Here is a 20,407-nt window from a genome sequence, read left to right on the forward strand (position 1 = left end):
TTAAACTTTAGTCGTGCCGAGTCTGTAAAATGCAATCTGAAACGTATAACAAATGAAAAGGGTTTCCGGTGAGTCTTAACCCTTTGAAGCCGAAGATCGTCTGAATATTATTTATGAATTCAGTCCGTACCGCGAAGAAAACACTACACCTCACCATTACGAAAATCAGCTGGTTAACCCTTTGAAGCCGAAGCTCGTCTTCATAATATTTACGAATCCAGACCGTACCGCGAAGAAAACACTTCACTTAACCATTAGAAGTCGAATCAGGCGGTACCACATACGATTTAACAAAAGAACATCCCGGTCAAAGCCTTAAACGAACATTACACCAGTTAACCCTTTAAAATACACAAGTAACTTACTTTAACACTCTGTAGCTCAGAATTTTACCCACGGAGTTTATTTATGTGTTTCTTATGATCCTCAGGGTAAAGAGCGATTATTTCCTGAACAGAAGTAACCAACTAATCTTTGTAACGTAGATGGGGTGTTTTCTTTGCGGTACGAACTAATCTTTTAAAATAATGTTTAGATGAACTTCCTGTTTCGATGGGTGAACGCCTTACATTACTTGTAGAACAAGAAATAAATGGGAACACTTAACTAAATGACACTAATTAACTAACTAACCAACCAACAAACTAAATAACTCGACGGTCGCTCAACTAGTCCAGAAAATCCCCGCTCTTTATAAAACCCAAAGTTTTTAATTCAGTTTTCACGAAAGCCTACCACTCTTACCAACACTGAAGTAAATTAATCCAATCGTTTAAGAACAATTTTAATATTATCCCCAATTCTCCCCTGTGCGTACTACATGCCCGCCAACCTCGTCCCACTCGATTCCATCGCCATAACACGCAATATTCGGTGAAGGACAAGGATTACTTTTTCTTACTCATTCGTTATTTTCTGTGATATTTTTTTACTGAGTTCGTATTTGTTTTCAAACACCTTCATCCCATGTTCTTCCCGTAGAGCGAGACACCAAGTTTCGCACCCATACAAAGCAATATAACTATTCCCTTCATCATCCTTAAGCCGATCTGTCGCAAGAGTAGAAAGAAATATGGCCGCGGGCGAAGTTTGTGATCCGTGCGTCATAACACACACGTGTTCATTCTGGCACGTGCTACAGCGAATTCAAGAACATCAGCAGGGCGAGGGGAAATCCCACCGATGCCACTTCAGATAAAACCCCGCCCTGGCACAAGATTGCCTAACACAATTTCCTTCTCTGTCCACAGGCTGAAGATCTTCCACCAGAACAGATTGCAGGTAAGAATAATTTCAGTCTTTAACATACACGAAGCTCGAAAAGCCATGCGACGAATTCTTGACTAATGTTCTGTAGAAAGTCTGAAGGATATTGTCCAAACTTTATCACCACGGTGAGAACCTCAAATCTCGTAAATGAAAACTACTCAGCTGTTCGTAATGACAAAGACAAGTGACGTATACCTGACCCCCCCCCCCCCCCAAGATTTTTGAAATTCGGGGGTAAAAATAACCCCTCTTTTCCTCCTGCAGTCCTTGAAATCGTAACAAAATTAAACATAAACTTTAAACACGCAGGCCTATAACGTTAAATCGCGTTATTACGACGAGGTGTGATGTTCCTTTGTTCAGATCGTATCTAGTTTAACAAAGCGACACAAGATGGCTGCGGAACGAATAACAGAAATTCATAAAAAAAAATTAACAATGACTTGAAATCAAAACTAAAAGTTAGACAATTTCGTTTACTGTACACGACAAATACATGAATAGCCAAAACGTGGCCCAGAATACAGCAAGCATTTACGTCCCTTGAATATTACATTTCTTCTTCTTCTTCTCTTCTCTCTCTCTCTTTTTTTTTTCAAAGCTGTTTTCCAGGCAACGTAGCTGAATTAAATCGTATCCGGTCTGTTTTCTTTGACAACAAAGTTACTTTCTGTATCATAAATACACGGTAAGTTGCATTGTTGACCTCATTGATAGTAGTGGAGGTTCGTATACCACGAGAGGGCAGGCAATTATAGACACCGCATCCCATTTCTTTCCAGAAAAAAAAGTGAGGTTATTCAACTGCAATTTGTCAAGTGTCTCGCGTCAATGGATTTGTTAAGTCACTCACATCTGAGGCAATTCGTCTGTTTAACTACCAGAGGTCTGTTATTGATAGACACTTGACTGGGGTCCAAGACAGCGGGGAACATTGCTCTGCTCACTTCATCACCTCTGCACAGATTTCTTTGACATTGTTGACGTTACAAAAACTGGAGGGCAGTAATAACTGTCGTCGAAATACGCGTGACTCATTGCCAACTGCTTCAAAGAACACGAACCACAGTCCGATTCAAAAATAATTACTGTGATTTCCCATGCATTTCTCTGCTTGTCAGTTTTCTGTTTTTTTTAAAAAAGATTGCTGTGCAACAAACACGGAATAAATGAGAAATTCACGTGGCCTTTTGGTCCGAAAACCTAAATGAAACAGGTCACTTCTTGGGAACGAGGCGTAAATGGGAGGATAATATTAAAATGTACCTTAAAGAAACAAGATGTGACGTTGTGGATTGAATGAATGAAGATTAATATGAAGCAATTGTTGGCCTGGTCTCATAAAAGACGGGAAATTTCTTAATTAGCTTCTATAGAAGAACTGTGTTCCATGGCGTCAGGGCGATGCCTGATGATGGAGGCAGCAAGGACCTCTGAAGTGTCGGTAAACTTCTACCAGACGACAGCCATCTTCATATTTACTGAAATTGACTTAGTATTTCGCCATATGAATGGATCACTACCTAGAGAAAGGCCATCTTTTGCCGCGACAGTTTTAATCGTATTCTGTGACCCCTCAAAATGACTGCTTGGATATCAGCCCGGTTTATTTATCATTAAAATGCATCAAGGTCGTTTCTTTTCCACTTGTTATTTATTTACAACCACAGCACTCGTAAAAAAATGCGTTATAAGCAAAGGGCTGTGAAGAACACAAATTCATGAAACAAATAATGGATAGATCTTTATCTTCTGAGTTCTCTTTTCACTTGCAGAACTGACGCAGAAAAATATTCGTGCAATGAAACACGAGTAACAATGGCAGCCATCTTGGACTAGTAGCCGTGAAAACCTCAAATCCTTCAACGCTGTAACAACTATCCAAATCGTTCGAATGTATAAAACTTCCTGCTGCCTGAACGGTTCATACAGTTCAATAGTTACGGAACTTTTAGGGGAGATGCCAGAAAGTTAATGATGGGTTGTTACAGGGCGTACTAAACCCCGTTTCCTATCGGTTGCATTTCCTTTGCGGATGAATGCCTTGTGACAAGACATGGAAAACTGGAATCGCGTTCAGCTGTGGCATTTCTCACGTGTGAAGACAAGATAAATTGATTTTTAACACTTAAGAGGGCTTCTCACAGCTGGCAGCCGGCCACCTTACTCTGCGATCGACTACAGCGACTTTTCGCTACTGAGAAACGCCAACAAAGAACGTTTAGACCGACCCGCCAGATAAATTGCCTAAGTGTTACGGTGATGCGCTTTCTTTCTTCGGAGCATATTTTTGCAGCCATCATCTCGGACAAGACACGGACGTGAAAACCAAGCACTTGTCTAGGGCACAGTTCAGGTCTGAGTAATGGCCGATAAACACCACAACGGGGCATTCAAGCTTAATTAAATTACACAAAAAGTAAAGGGCATAACCTTGAAACTTGACCTTGAAATACCCAACAGACCCTTAAGAGATAAAAATTTCTGCATGTGCATTAACATTAGGTACTAATATATTATAATCTGTTCAGGACAATAAAAATACTTACATATAGCATCACCAGCCGTCCAGTTTGCCGCGCTGCAATTTGGTGGTTTAGAGCTCTGCAGTCTCACAGCGTCGAGGTATCAGATGCAGTTGCGACTAGCAGAACTCGGGGCAGACACACAATTAACTGAACAAACCACCAGTCTGACAACACAGCTGCAGACATAAAATAAACAAGACTGAACAAGCGAGGTATTTGGTCCTCTCACAGTCGTGAAGACGTCAGTGTTCTGGGTTGTGACGCCACAGCAGATACCAAGATTTTGAGGAAACATACTGTCTGCATCTTCAGCTCGGAAGTTGAAGACAGGATGTCTGAAACATTAGCATCTAACTGTACGTCCACAACGCATCGCAACCCAGAGAAACAACACTGCCAGGCTGAGAAACATTTGAACGAGCAAAAGAAAAAGTCCGTAGAATGTGTGGGAACCACAATTTCACGAAAACCCATTATCATGTTCAGACATTGAAGAATACAAAACGGTACAAGGATACGGCATACTGAAAAATCTTTTCATGTAATAATAAACGATCAGCAAAGTACCAAATGTAATATCCGGTATTTCACAAAATATATGATGTGTTGCAGTGTTGAAAAAGGCATTTGATGCCTTTGATCGTGAGAAGTCTGGAAGTATCTCTACTAACATGGTTGAGGAGATCCTGCGTCTCATGGGACAGCCCTTCAACAGAAACACGCTGGAGGAACTGATTGATGAAGTAGATGCCGACAGTAAGCATAACATAGACTTATGTATTAATATATATATATTTGTAGTGAATTACAGATACAAGAATAAAGAGTACTTACAGTCATGAGGTGAATGCAGGCAACACAGCGATTAAAACAAATGAGTGTGATTTTCAATGTAATCCTCGAACGTAAGAATTGGTAGTGTTTAGTTGAAAGACCAGTTTTATATTATCTTCAAATTTTAAAAAGTGGGACCACAGACACATATATATATTAGGCATGTACACACACACACACACTCAACTTGGAGATTGGCCATCCTGACTGAGGGGGTTTCATGGTTTTCCTCAGTCCCTCCAGCGTGGGTAAATACACCTTCCAAGTACAATTTTATTTTGGATAGCGTCAAATTCCTGACCACGTTCACAGTGTATGATTGTAGTGATGGGTGACCTACACAAAGGTGAGTGCACGGCCTGCGGGTACTAACTGCAAACGGCTGGAGGTTTCCCTACTCCACTTTCATTCAAACTATTCAAAATAATGATTACTGAATTACATAAACATGGTTGGAACTCTCACTTTCTCTCTTATAAACTGTAATACTACTGGTTATAATTAATAATTTTGGTTCCAGTCAATCACATATAATCCCAAACAATCCAGAATTACGTTATCGAGGTCCTACAATCACCGATCACGGACAAGCCAAAGGAATATGTTCAGTTAAAAGTGACGTAATTGGCTTGGGTTAATGACAATAACAAGAACTGTTAACTTATATATATAAAACAGATTATTTCTATCTGAAGTACAAAACCTAACCTAAAATTTTAAATATATTTTGCTTTCAGAATCAGGACGATTGGAGTTCGACGAATTTATCACATTAGCGGCCAAATTCATTATTGAAGAGGATGCAGAAGCCATGGAGAAAGAACTTCGGGAAGCATTCCGACTTTATGATAAGGAAGGTAATGTCGCAGGATTTTATACAGAAAAAATGACGGCATAGGAAATTATAGACAGTCTCTGCAAAGTACAGAGGATGATACTGCCTCAAAATTATACTATTACATACCTTCTTGATCTTCTTTTTAAGTACTGGCACTGTAAGGCTCCTCCATGTAATATTTAATTTATAAAAAAAATTGTATCAATAAAAACTGTACATGTTCTGTTTTCAGATATGTACATTTCCTCCTGCCTCAAGTTATGAGCAGGCAATGAAATACTAAAAGCTTTTTTTTTTTTTGCGTAGTTTAGACCACAGGCCCAAAAGCTTGCTAATATAACTTCATAAATTCGAGAGTTATCGCTACACAGCGATCTTTGAACGCTAAAAATAAGCTTCTTGTGAAATATGTAGAAAAATCTTGTTCATATCTCATCGTCGGTACTTCAAGGTTTTCACGGTGGTGATGATGGTATTTCTTTTTGTTGGCGGGGGGACTGGTTGGTAGATGCCAACATTTCAGAGAAGCGTACTGTCTCCATCTACAGCGTGCGGATGGAGACAGTATGCTTCTCCGAAATGTTGGCATCTACCGACTAGTCCACAAGATGCCAGAATCCAAAACCCAAAAGAACGTAATTACCCCGTAGTTAATTGTAGTCTCGTCTTCTGAGCAGCCAATTTTCACTTGAATGAAATAAAAGTTGCATTACCTTCCATGCTCTATCATAATATAACAGTTCTAGACTAATGATCAAGATTATATCAATTTTCACTTTCTTACGGAATAAACACAGCCTATTAAAAATAGCTTTTAGATAATACACTTTCGTAAAATTTGGTTCTGACATACTTCACACAGAGAAATTAATTTATCAGTAATGAAATAATTATGAAACAATATAATAAAAATATGTTACCAAATATCATAGCTCCTATAAGCAACTTAATATCACACCAAATTCCGAAACAATTGTCATAAGAAGAAAATTAGACGTGTTGTCTGAAATTACATAAACACAAAATTTTTGGATGTGACATAATAACTTAAATAATTTATCTTATTAAATTAAATAATGCATATAGGTGTTCAAATATTGTACAGAAAGTAACTGTCTTCTGGGTTGTTACATCACATAGTCTCAATGTTTCAAAGGCTCCATCATCAGGAGGCAGTAAGCAGCACCTCCGAACTGTCACTCAGTCTCTACTAGAGTAAATGGTGGAACAACCAAAAAGAAAGTAATCTTCATACTCGCCGCTGCGAGAAATTTAAATCTCGCTTATTTCACAAATTTCTGATAATGAAGGTCGTAACAAATAATTTTTCAGGCAATGGTTACATCCCAACATCATGTCTGAGGGAGATCTTGCGAGAACTTGACGACCAGCTGACAAGTGATGAGCTCGACATGATGATTGAAGAGATCGACTCTGATGGCTCGGGAACGGTGGACTTCGATGGCAAGTATTCAGAACGAAGACGCGCATTCCCTGCGTGCCAGACGCCTTAGTCGACGGACACGCACGATTAATCTCGAAGGCCGTATCAGACATCTTCATATTCATAATTACCAGCGTTCTGATTCGCTTGCTTCCTTGGTGTAGTCTTCTGCAATATACTTATATTAAAAATTTATCATGGAGCGAATTGCAGAGAAAGAAATATACAAGAATGTTATATAAATGGTCTTTACTCTACGCTAACAGTACTGCCATGTCAGTGAAAGAGGTGGGTACTTACTTCCCCCATCATGCATCAGTGCAGCAGAGCCTACAATCTGAAGCGATTCACGTTCATAGTATTTCGGAACTGTATCTACTACTCCTGGTTATTAAAGTCTCTCTGTGAACAGGTTAGCCATATTCTGAATATATGTGGCGTGTCAAAATAGTAATGAAAACTATACGAATCAAAATTACAGAATGAGAAATATTCCTCAACCAGACCAGAATTATACTAAATAGTTTTACATGGCGGTGAGTTTCAATTTCAGAACCTGCTTTAATAGCTTTATAATATCCCAGAACTCAGTTAAGTATATATGTCATACACGTCACACAACACGGACAAACAGGTGTATAATGAATTCTTCTCGGGCTACGAGCCGTCCGAGTTGGTTTAACGGAGAAAACACCAACGCAAAACCATGGCAGCGTTTTCTCCGTTAAACCAACTAAGACGGCTCGTAGCCCGAGAAGAATTCATTATACTTGGTTGCTGTGAAAGCTTCGGATCACACAGATTAACTGCTTTGTTTTCACATTTTTCAGAATTCATGGAGATGATGACTGGTTAATGGCAATGATGAATACATACAAATATCCTGCCAAAAGACATATCTTCCAATTTTTGTTACAAGATGTATTTTCTTTTACTTTATTCAGTTGTGTTTAGTACTGTTTATATTAATGTATTTGTGAAGTATTGTATTATGATTATATGTATTTATGATAAAAGAATAATTCCAAGTAAATAAAGTAATTAATATTGTAATCTTCAAAATCATTTTTGGAAAAGTGTTGTACTGACTCTTTTGTAAATCAAGAAGAATCAGCGTTTTGGTGTTTGGTCTGTCTTCATGATACACTTACAGCAAAAAACACTTTAAATGAAACCAGGAGCTGGAAAAAAAAAGGTAACATCGAACTATATTCTAGTCATGGGAAATATAGGGTATAAACTAATGTTATCTCACAGTAACAGCAACAAGCGCTAAAACATTAAATATTTTGTTACTGAGTGAGATGCGAGTTTCTGATGGCAGCGAGTGAAGACGTCCGTCTCGTGGGTTGCTATACTGCGCAATCTGGTAGAAGTTTACCAGTGTTTCAGAGGTATTTGCTGCTTCCATCGTCAAAAATGACGATGATGACGGAGGCAGCAAGCACGTCCGAAATGTCGGTAACTTCTATCAGACTACATGGCACAACAACCCAGAAGAAAGCCATTTTCATTCTGTTACTAATTCCAAGTCTCTTAGATAGAAATGTAGATCCAGCTTCTTGTTTTATTGCACAATGTTACACGTTCCATTCATACATTAACTACAAAATAAAAGCTGTGGTTCTATCACCTGCCTTCTTGGCAATAATCTCAAACTCTGAAATTAGTTACTAGTAGCAACAAAAAAATATTTCACAAGATAAATGGTTGTCATGAACCTTTCTGTGAATTAAAATTACTCGAACTACACTGGTGAGTTTCGGGAGCAGAAAGGACTAGTTGTAGAACACATTCATACCTTACTCAAGGCAGCCATTACATTCCTGCAACTATATAAGTACAGCTGCTACTCATTTCGTGGCATACGATATTAACAAATTCTCAAATTTTGAGTTAGTATTTTTACATAACAATTTTATAAAATCCAAAGGGAAGACTCAGGCATAAACAGTATGCTAATATTAAAATGGATTAAAAACATATATAGGATGTAGAATGGACTCAGTTGGGCCTGCTGTGAGCATGGTAATGAACCGATGTGTTCCATACAAGATGGGCAGTTTCTTTACCAATTGTGAAAATTAGATTCTCACAAATGATTACGAGAAAACGGGAACACTTTTGTCGATAGCATCTAATTTAGTTATATAAACTGGTATTCCAGAGCATAATACTACACAAGATCCAAAAAAAACATTTTTAAAGTGCTGTGAAAAATGCAGTCAATCGTCAAACTTTGGAGATACGTTACAGTACTATATACATCTTCAGCAGATAAATATCCGAGATAACTTCTGTAAATGTAATTTTTCTTAGCTTCATTTTGTTGTGGTGATGGAAAATATTAATACAGTTGATATATAATTAGATGGATGTCCCCTTAAAAAAACTAAAATATTACAAGCAACCATGTGACAATAAAAGTCTCATGTGCATTCAAGAGCGACCAAATTATTTTTATAGCCAACATAAGCACAGACATATTCATAAAATTATTAAGCCATGACATGTTTAAAAGACTGGAAAATTCTCATATCTCCCTGTCTATGATAATTAGTGTTTGATGATTGACAAAGCGCAATACACAATACTAATTCACGTGCATCATACCATGTTTTCACGAGTGATATCTTATTCCGATAAGAATTAAGGACACCACATAATATTAAGATTCAAATATTATTTCGTAAAAAAAATGCACAGATTAAACACAAACCCTCTAAACATAATTACGTGTAAAAATGATCACGAATGTTACCAAACTGAGGAGTAACATGTGACAAAATAATTGACTCTGATACACTATTTATTTACAATAAACTTCTTATTGCAAGCAATTTTATATAATATACCATTTAAAATACGACGCATCATCATACATCCCTATTTTAATCGCTTTGGCTAGAAATGGAATCAAGTATTATGTATCCTGGTATTATTACATACAAACATGTTCCAGCAATAATATTTAGCATGCATTTTATTCCAAATGAGAAACAGGAATGTGTGTACTTGTACCATCATCAGCGGTGTATACTATGGAGTATTATTACCTGGTAAGTTACAACCTCTATCATAGCGCAAACAACTGGAACATGAAATCAAGGGCAATGCAGACCCTTACTGATATCACGACATGCAAAACCACCTGTAAGGTTGGGGCTCAGACGTGCTGGCACACCCTCCTTATTCTTTGGATCAATTTCCATGTGATTACGTATTTCAGCATTTTGGCTTCAATCTGCAGATGCCACAAAAAAGGCTGTAATATCATCATTCTGCCACAGCAGAGGAGAGATGCATGAGTATTACAACAATTTTTTTCTACTGATTCACTTAAAACTGGACCATTCTATGAGAATAACAGACTCATATACATACCAACATGGACTGCAGTGCTCTGCTACGCTAGGCCTTGAAGTATTGTGGGAACTCATTGGATATTTCTCGTACCAATTTCTGATCAGTTTTGCTTTGCTCTGTTTCCTCACAGAATATCCTCGTGAAGCACTTAAGAATGTCATCCTGTCGATGGTGATGATCATAGTAAGGAGTGTTTCGCATTACCAGCTGGCATAATTGAAGGTACTGTTGTCTTCGCTAAAACAACGGACAAAGTGGCAAATCAACCTGTTTATTTACATACCACGAATTAATTAATAAGATGTGGTCTTGTATTCACTAAGCAGTGCCAAAAATGATTTAAATCAGTGGGCTATAACAAGCAAATCTCATACTTAATGCAGAATGCCTTAAAATTATATATTCTAAATTCCTTTTATAGCATCGTAATCACTCAATTTAAGATTACAGAAGCCAGAAACAACTTTCAGTATGTGCGACACTGACGGTCAATGTTCATTTGGATACACGCATTCATTCACTTAACAGAATGTCATTATGTAGCAGACGCAACAGTCACTAACTTCAACCTTTTCTTTGTGGTTGTGCCACTATTACCTATTTGTTCTGTTTTTTCTGAAAATGTTGCCAAGTCTATCACTGCATCTTGTATATTCCCACATATAGCACTTTGTGCTACCCAAATCAACCCCTTGAATATCATGTGCAACTACAATTTGTATGCAAATATTTTAGGAAAAAAAAGGTGCAAATCTCTTCTTTTTTCTCCCCCAATACAAAAACTGCACTTGTAAGGGATGTGACTACAAGAGACTATAGTTGGAAATACACGATATGCTTACACTACACTTTTAAAACTTACACTGTCTCCAGGTGACAGGTCAGCCAACTGTCTAACAATAATATCAATGAGGACCTTTGTATCGTTGGTGTAGAAGAGTGCAGCCGTCTGTGCGTTGCTAAACAGATCCACAAACAGCTTCAGAACTGAATTGGGTGGAGCAGGTACGTGCTCAAATATTCGAACTGGATCCTCTACAGAAGACAAACAAGTTACAATCGCATTCCTCCACAGAGTTCATCAGCAGGGTATAACTCTCTAGTCTTTCAGAATTTGATACTGAGAGTATCAGGGATGTTAAAAGAAGAACAATGAATTTTTACATAAATAGAAATACAGCGGGTACTGACAAAACTCCTACGGGTCAGTACACGACAGGGAATATTACTGTGTAGATGCACAGATTATGCTGTACAGTACGTCAGAATATTAGTAGCAGAAGTGCAAGGCTATCCAAAGCTTGAGTGAGGTAGACTTTAATAGCATCCGAAATATCTAATGTGATTACATCCTTTCTCTGAAGAAAAAAATCAGTATAAATTTATGTAATTAGTGAAAATAATATGACAGCCATATTTTCATTTCAATCCTGACCTCACGACAAAACTTAAAAGATTAATAAGATTATGAAGGTGGCCGTCTTCTGGGTTACAGCATGATATAATCTGGTAGATTTCCACCAGACAACACAGCACTACAACCCAGAAGACAGCAATCTTTGTATTCACCACTGTAAGAACCACAAATCCTACTTAGATATGTATTGACTTCGTACAATCCTAGCTGCAACAATCTCCTACAACTAGGAGACCTACCATGTAATAGATATCATGGTACCACTTTCATATTCTTACCACCTAATGCCCCAAAAAACATACAATAACGCTACATCTACCATCTCAATATTAAAATTTGTTTTAAATTGAAGAACACAATCAACATTATCTTCACATGTGATCTAAATTGATGTGCCTTTCTTGGTGGATGTTTTCCACTGGGAGCACTGTCGTTTCCAGGTTGTATCTGCACACCCAAGGCTCATCACCTGCGATCATGTTCGGTAATGACGTCAGATAGAAAACAGACCCTTCAAAGAACTTGGATGAAATATGTGGATTTGTTCTTATTTTTCATTATCTATAAAAATGCATGGACAGAATGTCTCATGTTTATATCTTAGGTCAGGATTGTCAGAACTGAGCCAAGTCCGTTCTCCTCACTGGTTCAATGTCAGTTTGCCTGGATCAGAGTGTGGATGCGGATGGTAATTCCCTCTACAGGCAACCACTCCTTTCTTTGTGTTCCACTGGCTCATTTCCAACTTGGAATTCCATGGCCAGACATAACGTCAATTTCTACTTACTACACAGAAAATATAAATCTGTAAATTACATAAAGTAATGAACTGGTGCTAAAATTACAAATTACAAAACATCAGCATCTCATTCAGCGTTTGTAGACCTTTCAACTCGCTGTATGGAGTGGCATTAAACGACGGACTGCATGGGACAAATTGTTCCTTTTCTTACCTTCTCTGTTAAAAAGAAGCAATGTCTTCTCAGTGAATGTTTTTGCTGCAGTCCTTTGTAACAGAGCTTTCAACATGACATTTTCAGCATCTGGGGCAAACTGCAGGTTGTATGCAAGTACCAAGTTCAGAAACAGATCTGGAATCTGGTCTTCCACGTCAGTATCCGGCGGAGATTCAATCAGGTCAAACAGGAATGACATGAAGTTGACACCTAGGTGCTCTAAGAAAATTCACAAATAATTAATGCTCAGTCTTCATGAGAGTAATACTTTTCATAAAGAGATGTCTAAACATTACCAGTTTTGAGAATTAATATAACACCCTCTGACAAAAAATAATTAAGATAATGACGAGCCTGACGGCTTGTACTCCTCATCTGATACTGTTACGGTCATTAAATCGAGGATGATGAGGTGGGCGGACATGTGGCACGCGTGGTGGAGGAGAGGGGTGTTTACAAGATATTGGTGCGGACACCTGGAGGGAGGAGACCGCTGGGAAGACCTAGACGTAGGTGGGAAGATTACATAACATAAACTTTACAGATATTGAAATGGATGCAGCTAGCTCATGACAGAGTCCAGTGGCAGACTTTCGTGAACATGGTGATGAACCTTTGAGTTCCATACAGAAAGCATTTTCTTACATGCTTAATCGGAGAACTCCAGAATTATACAAAGGAAATGAAACACAAGAACTGTTACCATTCTATGAGAACCTGATCAACACCAAGAATAACGAGTGTGTCACAGGTACAAGTTTATTAATTACTGTAATTTATTTAAAATAAAACAGTGATCAAATTAAACTATAACGGATCCAGTTAACAGAAGTTTTGCTGTAAACATGACAATGGTGAAGAAATCATGTCATGGGAACATAGTTGACTCACCCATGTGTGTGACCGGCATGGGTTCTCCCATTGAAAACACCATAGTCAGAAGAAGTGAAGAGTATTTGAGTCGTGGAATATTCCTGGGATTGGTACACATATCTCTGCAAGGGGGAAAACAACACTTATAAAAAAGTACTTTATTTTATGTAGTTATATACATAATGTTTTCTTAGCTGTAGGAAGTTACAGGATGCATTTTATTTGCCACAAGTTTCTGTCATAGAAATGACAAAATAAAAAGATAGACTTGCACAAACTCATATTTATCCATTAATTTTAAAGAAGTTTGTGAGCTAAAATCACAAGATAATTTGTTAATGAACCAGTTAGACTGCAAAAATTATTACATTAAAAATCATATACTTTACCGAGCTAGTTCCATTGGCAAAACTGAGTTGAGCATTATAGTAACAACAGTAGTGTCAAGACTGCACATGATGCCAAAGGCTTGGAGAAGCAATTGACGTATGGACCAGCGAATTTCCATTTGGTAATACTGCAGCAGTGTAGTAACTCCCTGGTACTTGTCCCCAGACAGCACGTGTCGAGAGACGTTTGCATCCGCATTTGTCTGTATTACAACACAGTAAATTTTGCATGGAACACACGATGGTGTGACAATCATTACAAATAAGTAATAATTAACCAGAATAAAAGTCTACTGGCATGCAACAGCCTTTATACTGATTAGTGCTCAACTAGTCACCAATATCTAAATACTTTTACAAAAAAAATATCTATTTTTATGAAATTTAAAAAAGACCTTCTATAAAGAATAATTTTTGATTTCATAAGCTAAAAATCAAACAGCATCTACCCAATTACAAGTTTTCAGACAGGTGTAAAGGAAAAATAAAAACAAATAGCTGGTAATATTGGCAACTACAGTGGGCCCTCACTACCTGCCACCAATTTGTTCCTTAAAAGTGCCATGGATACAGAGCAATACACTTGCAAGTCATTTTGAGAATTAATTTCAGGTAAGTCACAAACATGAGCACTAAACTTATGTTCTGAATAAATAAATGCTAGAAAAGACTACTCTTCGGACAGTTAAAAATCCTCTTAAACTTCACGTTATCTCTCTTAGTTTGCTGATCAGAAATCCAAATCAAAAACTTCTCCATTTTCAGCAAAATATCGTTCCTGCTTCCCAACTGTGCCAGCACTGCCAATTTTGAAACATCTTTGTATTCTTATCAGATACAACTGTTCTCACTGTTGCGGAGGTACTCAATGTTCACATCCGATATCCACCGTACATTTGCCAGCTTCAAAATCAGCAATAATTTAAAGTTTAACTTTCTAAACTTTGGACTACTCTTGATCTCTTACTTTTCTCAGTTGACTTTGTAAACACAAGAACTGAGTTAGTTTCAAAAATAATGTAAATAGGCCCACTGCACTTTTCACAACCAGCTAAAAGGCCTGCAAAAACCAATAGAATTTGTGATTTTAATAACTGGCCAAATTAGTCAAATGAGTATAGACTACCTTCTGATTGCAATTTCTCAAAAACCACCTGATCAAATAGTCTTAGAGCAAGAATATTTCATCAGAACTTATTATGTACTTCTACGGTGAAAATACGCAGATTTTACGGCAATTCCAATAGGGCACGCTTCATGTTATGCATTGCATACTAAAAGCCTGAGAATCATTTTCTGTTTTCTTGTTCCTCCACATAACATTCATGCACTGAGCACCCTCGAGAGCCTAAAATTGAACTGTTCCACAACTTACCAGTATAGATACAAGTTCCTGAATGTATTCGGTAATGGTCGTTTCATCTTCATAAAGAATCCAACTCCTTTGCTGTGAGTCTTCCTTACAAGATGTAAGTTCTGTAAAAATTACTCTCAATCTACGAGCATCGTGAGTTTCTTCAATTAATGGCTGTGGTGCAGCGAGAGGTCCTTGTAAATGCATTAGAATGGCGTTCAACTGAGGGGCAACTGAATGTGGAAGGAGACTACAAAGACCCCTTACAACAACTGATACTGCTACACGAGACATCTCGTGGCTCAGCTGGGTGTGTTTCCGAACCTGAAATAAATTTCAGATTCACAAAAGAATCAATTACTGGTGAGTAGAGAGCCAAAGCCGACTAGCTTGACTGCTGGCCTCACGTTCACATGCCTAAGCAGAGGTGAACGATCATCCAACCAGACGTGTGGTCAGCACGACGAACCCCCAGCCATCGCTAGCTTTCCTGACTGGATTACGCTACTCACTGTAGCTCCCCAATTTCCTCACGATGCTGGGTTGGCACCGGTCCCATACACTGGTCGAAAGCTCGTGAGAAAAATTTCTTCTCCCCGAGACTCGAACCAGCGCGCATTCCGAATCGCCGGTCCAAAGCATGATGCCTCAGACTGCATGGCTACGGCGCGGGACTACTTTCAAATTATTAATTATATATATTTTGACTTTCTTGCTGATATGAATATGAAAACATGCATGAAGGTCGTCATGTAATGTGCCCAATATTTTCCAATTTCAGTTAAAGCTGATATATGACAACAATTCTAGTAAAACTCTCCAATATAAAATGTCACAAATATCAATCTCCTGTTCTCCAGTTGCTACATGGAGAAGGACAGACATGGTGAAAGTTAATAGGTACATTTTTGCAACTTTTACTTGTAAACATACCTAAAAATGACAAAAAAGTGAAAAGAAAAACACAAAATGTTTATTTATGATGGCAAACAGTTAATGAAATTCAATATTCTACTTTTGATCTCCCTCTTACCTCTTACAAAACTACATAGCATCATAACCCAGACGACACTTGCCATGAAAAATTCAAATCCCAAGTACGAAGGTCTTTAACTTGAACATGATAAACTGAATGTGTAAAATATACCTGTTCTACTAGCTGATAAGCAACTGGTGATCCTGGGTCATTCCTGGTATCAGATGATGCAGTAGCTTCAGAAGATTTGGTAGCCAAACTCGTTGCAGCAGAAACCACAGAAACTGATTTCTTCACATCATCTTGCTGGTCTTGGGCTGTGTTGGTAACATGGCACTGTGATGTATCAGACATGGTAACATGAATCACCTGCCGTGTAGCCAAGCTGCCTGGTTTAACATGTCTTGGTTTAGAATTGCTCACACTGGACTGACTGACCTGCAAATGTATTTTTATATACAAACTCACACATACACGTGGCGCAGCCACTGAAGAGGAAATGTGAACTTACCCTCCATCAGATTATAAAATGAGGAGTGCATAAACAAAGTTTACACATATGGAGAATTTTCCACGCTTAATCAGCAACGTAAATGTGCTACAAATTATTGCATGCAGGATCATGCGACAAGTTCAGGCAAAAGAATGCATGCAGTTTTCCTGGCCAAAGACCATCCATAAATTACTATCTATGAAAATTAATATGAGATATTGTAAAAACAATCTTCTTTTAACAAATAAACCTGCTCTCCTAGCTAACATTCGTAATTCTCAGAGAGATGAGGAAACTCTCGTCTCTCTCTTTTTTTAAAATCTGTTTCTATTCAACCCACTCAGATAACATTTTGATTGCTACAGTGCTCACCACGCGAACTTTCAATCAAGCCATCGGCCACTGACATTTATCAAGAAATAAATTAACTATGATAATTTAAATTTGGTACGGTGCTAAAAGCAGCTTCAAGAAAGATGTGTGTGCAAGTGTATGGAACTTGCCTTCCCACCATGAACAGATTAAACAGCAACATAAGAGAGCAGGTAGAAGATGCATATGAGTAAGTACCAATAGGAAAGAAACATGAAACCACGTAACTGTCACAGTATGTCACAGTTTTGGAGATGTGTTTGAGGTTATGCTCACTTGGAAGTCTGGAGGAGGTGGAGCATGCCTCTTCCCTGAACTAGAACACAACTTGGCCTGTCTTCTTTGTTCCGCCAGATGCAACAACAACTCTTGCCGGTCTGAAGCAAGGCACCCACCACTATGTATTTGCTCACCATACAGAACTTCCAAACACCCACCTAGGAACTGTACCCAGTGTTCAGCACTAACCTACAAACAAAACAACACTTATACATTTATTTTTTTACAAAATACGATGACATAGCATTTAATTATTATTTATAACAATTTTTAAACATAGCAAAAGATTTTATCTTTTATAAAAACATGTCTTAATCTTAGCAAGAACACTCTCGTGTAAGAAGACAACATAGATGCAATTAAATGTTAACTAAACTGTACTTTTCCCTCATCACACCTTGGTTAAAACAAAACCCAGTTCTATCATAAATATTGTAAAAGGGTGACATTACAGCCAAGTTCTCCTACATTTGCACAAGAGCAGTGTAGGTGCCCTCTACGCAAAACAATGGTTTTGGATTGTTCCCAACTGGCAGGTTACTGGCCAACTTAATTTCCAGACCTGTTACATGAAAATCTGCTTTTTTAGAGCCAATAAAAAAACTTGTAGACAACTGTAATAATGCTTACATAACTAATTAGGTCAGCTCATTTCTGGTTTTATCAGACTGACTGAAATAAAGCAGAAGTCACATTTCTCAAGACAGCACACACAGATATCAACTTACACTAAACTTTGGAAGCCCAATGGTTACTACATGTAATAATCAACAACTCCTCTTTTAACCCACATGAAGTACTTATGGGTTCTGTAATCTCAAACCTATGTTAATTTGTAACATTAATTTTAACTTTAACTTTCAATCAGTTTTAATTCAATCTTAATTCTTAGTTGGCAAACAATATATAATTGAGCTGAAGACAGTATGTTAACACCAAAACTTGTCACCAAGATAAAGAACTAATTTTAGGAATAGTTTAGGTGTGTAGAAGGCCTCAATTAACATATAACATAAAAGTAACACACTGGAATGCTTGCACATAAGATAGCACAAAGTGTTCATTTTGGGAGCATTATGCACAGAATGCATAACAACAAACTCCTCAAAATAAAATAATATAGTGCAGCCATCAATATACAAAAGACACAACCTCTATTCAAAAATACTCTACAACATTAAGACATGAGTCCCTGTGAGGCTTCATGTACTTAAAATATGTTTTACCTGAATAGTTTTAACATAATTTGAAGGAACATAGCCAACTTGTCCTTTAGAATTCACCACTTGCCACCAGTTTCGTTGCTTTGTGTTTACTTGATGAAGAATGAAGATATCACTTTCTCGAAAGCTAAGAGTCTTGGCAAATGTAGCTTTAAAGTCATAAAGAGCTTTCAGCATTTCAAATAGCTCTGCAAATAATAGTAATGGAAGTTAAAGACAGATCATTTGATTCTAAAACATATACCTGCTTCCCTTATACAGAACATTCGCTGATAAAGTTGAATGCAACTGTCACTTTCCAGCTAGAACTACATGAATAACTGCCAAGTGATACAATGGTTATCCTGATATCATTCAAGCGTCGCTTTATATAATTAATAAAAAAATTGTCTACTTTACAGCAGTTCCTGCTAGAAGCAAGAACTGACTACTGCATTATGAGTAAAGACACTAAAAATTCTTTTTCCATGTTCATAAACATTGTATCTTATTTTACTTTTGTGAATTACAAAGATAAAGAAAGTGGAATGAATAAAATAATGTTAAGTACCAGTTGAACCAAGGGTATGACCACTCAGACTCAAGGGGAAATTAATCAATTTTTGCACAAAACCAAGGAAGGGGTAGTACAGTAGTTGTCAAAAGTAATATAATGTATGGAGAGTAGACATTTCAAGATTTCTGACAAAATATACCACAAATCACATGTTAACTACCTCTTCAACTTTCTAGTAATAGAATTAATTTGAAGATGACTGTCTTCCAGGACGGTGTGCCACGTACTGTGGTCAAAGTTGACCATGTTTCAGAGCTGGAGGCAGCAAGAGCCTATGAAATATATTCCAGCCAGTGAAACAAAATTATTAAAATGCGAAACAACACATTTGTATTGGCACAGACGTTTCTGAATTGTGATTAGTAGATCTGATGTCTTCTGAGCACTCCCTCTGAAATTACATGGGGAATTTCCATTTTGAGGTTTTCATGGGAGCAATGCCAGCATAATGGTATAATGAGGGGTGCTGTATCTGGATGTAACTGTACAAAATAGCGTAACTCCCTCATGCCCCTTACATAAGAGGCCCAACCACAAGCGTCAAAGAGATTCACTCAAATCTTTTTATTTATATCATGAAAACATCCAACATATTGTCAAGCTCACAGAGATCACATGCTAATTAGAAGGGGGAGGTCCACTACTCCTACACCAAGTCGATTTATTATCAGTGACGTACAGTCTTGCTATCAAAATAGTACACATGTATTACTGTACTTACCCCCTCTCCCGTTAATTTCTGTTGTACTTTCACTCATTTTAAGAAATGATTATATGCAGAGAAAGTATACTCTATACGACATTCGATTTGCCTTTCTATAAGAATGTAACATATTGTACTGTTTCATTCATTAAAAATTAGAGACATCGAACTTGATATACTCTTACATGATTGGGGACCATTTTTTTTTACTGACACTAAATAAAAGTTTTAGAAACTCACAACAAACTAACTACACACACACCACTAATCATACAGATTCACACTACAATCTATTGCGCACGTGAGTAGCGAACATAGATAAATACCAACATAACAAGCTTCCAGTTCATAGCACAGGTGAACAAAAATAATAAAAAGTCAATGCTAGTGTTTAAGTCACAGACGATTGCTACTGATATCATAGTCGTGAAAACCACAAATCACAATTAACAAAAAATATACATTTTTAGAATCCAAATCAAGAAAGTGGCACAAAAATGAGTTTCTTCAACCAATGCAAAGCGTCATTTGTCCACT

At 37.5% G+C, this 20,407-nt stretch overlaps 3 protein-coding genes across 8 annotated transcripts in view; 1 reads left to right on the forward strand and 2 right to left on the reverse strand.

The window, feature by feature from the left end:
* The window catches only part of rogdi (rogdi atypical leucine zipper), a 24,645-nt gene extending 20,235 nt beyond the window's left edge, over positions 1 to 4,410 (reverse strand). For all 3 annotated transcript variants that reach the window (XM_087351303.1, XM_087351302.1, XM_087351301.1), the window contains exon 1: positions 3,819 to 4,410. In XM_087351303.1, coding sequence (XP_087207429.1) covers positions 3,819 to 3,827 — 9 coding nt within the window. In that variant the 5' untranslated portion in view covers positions 3,828 to 4,410. The remainder of the gene's footprint in view (positions 1 to 3,818) is intronic.
* The window catches only part of LOC110838509 (troponin C, isoallergen Bla g 6.0301), a 9,275-nt gene extending 1,309 nt beyond the window's left edge, over positions 1 to 7,966 (forward strand). Inside the window, exons 2-6 of one of the 2 annotated variants that reach the window (XM_087351304.1) lie at positions 1,251 to 1,281; positions 4,410 to 4,553; positions 5,369 to 5,488; positions 6,802 to 6,933; positions 7,744 to 7,966. In XM_087351304.1, coding sequence (XP_087207430.1) covers positions 1,251 to 1,281; positions 4,410 to 4,553; positions 5,369 to 5,488; positions 6,802 to 6,933; positions 7,744 to 7,769 — 453 coding nt within the window. In that variant the 3' untranslated portion in view covers positions 7,770 to 7,966. Of the gene's footprint in view, positions 1 to 1,250; positions 1,282 to 4,409; positions 4,554 to 4,931; positions 4,978 to 5,368; positions 5,489 to 6,801; positions 6,934 to 7,743 lie in introns of those variants that run through there. The other variant, XM_087351305.1, reaches the window with a different exon arrangement.
* LOC110838512 (NCK-interacting protein with SH3 domain) lies at positions 4,571 to 20,394 on the reverse strand. 3 transcript variants are annotated; one of them, XM_087351298.1, is made up of 11 exons: positions 19,889 to 20,394; positions 18,615 to 18,799; positions 17,386 to 17,577; positions 16,416 to 16,682; positions 15,290 to 15,592; positions 13,915 to 14,117; positions 13,544 to 13,647; positions 12,650 to 12,871; positions 11,142 to 11,314; positions 10,298 to 10,516; positions 4,571 to 7,081 (listed from the first exon to the last, which is right to left on the reverse strand). In XM_087351298.1, exons 1-10 carry the CDS (start codon positions 19,923 to 19,925, stop codon positions 10,325 to 10,327), a joined length of 1,878 nt encoding a protein of 625 aa, XP_087207424.1. In that variant the 5' UTR covers positions 19,926 to 20,394; the 3' UTR covers positions 4,571 to 7,081; positions 10,298 to 10,324. The 3 variants fall into 3 exon arrangements, with proteins under 3 accessions (XP_087207424.1, XP_087207425.1, XP_087207426.1); XM_087351299.1 differs by having other exon boundaries at positions 4,571 to 7,091; XM_087351300.1 differs by lacking the exon at positions 4,571 to 7,081 and adding an exon at positions 7,834 to 8,094.
* Positions 20,395 to 20,407: the final 13 nt, after the last annotated feature.

Source organism: Zootermopsis nevadensis, unplaced genomic scaffold (assembly GCF_977971745.1).
Source record: "Zootermopsis nevadensis isolate Lab colony 2312 unplaced genomic scaffold, Znev_1.0 Znev_ptg000019l, whole genome shotgun sequence".
Classification (NCBI taxonomy): Eukaryota; Metazoa; Arthropoda; class Insecta; order Blattodea; family Termopsidae; genus Zootermopsis; species Zootermopsis nevadensis.

What these genes read in the sequence shown, in the direction of transcription:
- LOC110838512 (XM_087351298.1), bottom strand. Translation starts at nt 19,925, where the DNA reads ATGAGTGAAAGTACAACAGAAATTAACGGGAGAGGGG. An exon ending in AGAAATTAACGGGAGAGGGG is followed by an intron (nt 18,800 to 19,888) that starts GTAAGTACAGTA and finishes TATTATTTGCAG; the next exon opens with AGCTATTTGAAATGCTGAAA. An exon ending in CTTATCAGCTAGTAGAACAG is followed by an intron (nt 15,593 to 16,415) that starts GTATATTTTACA and finishes AATTTATTTCAG; the next exon opens with GTTCGGAAACACACCCAGCT.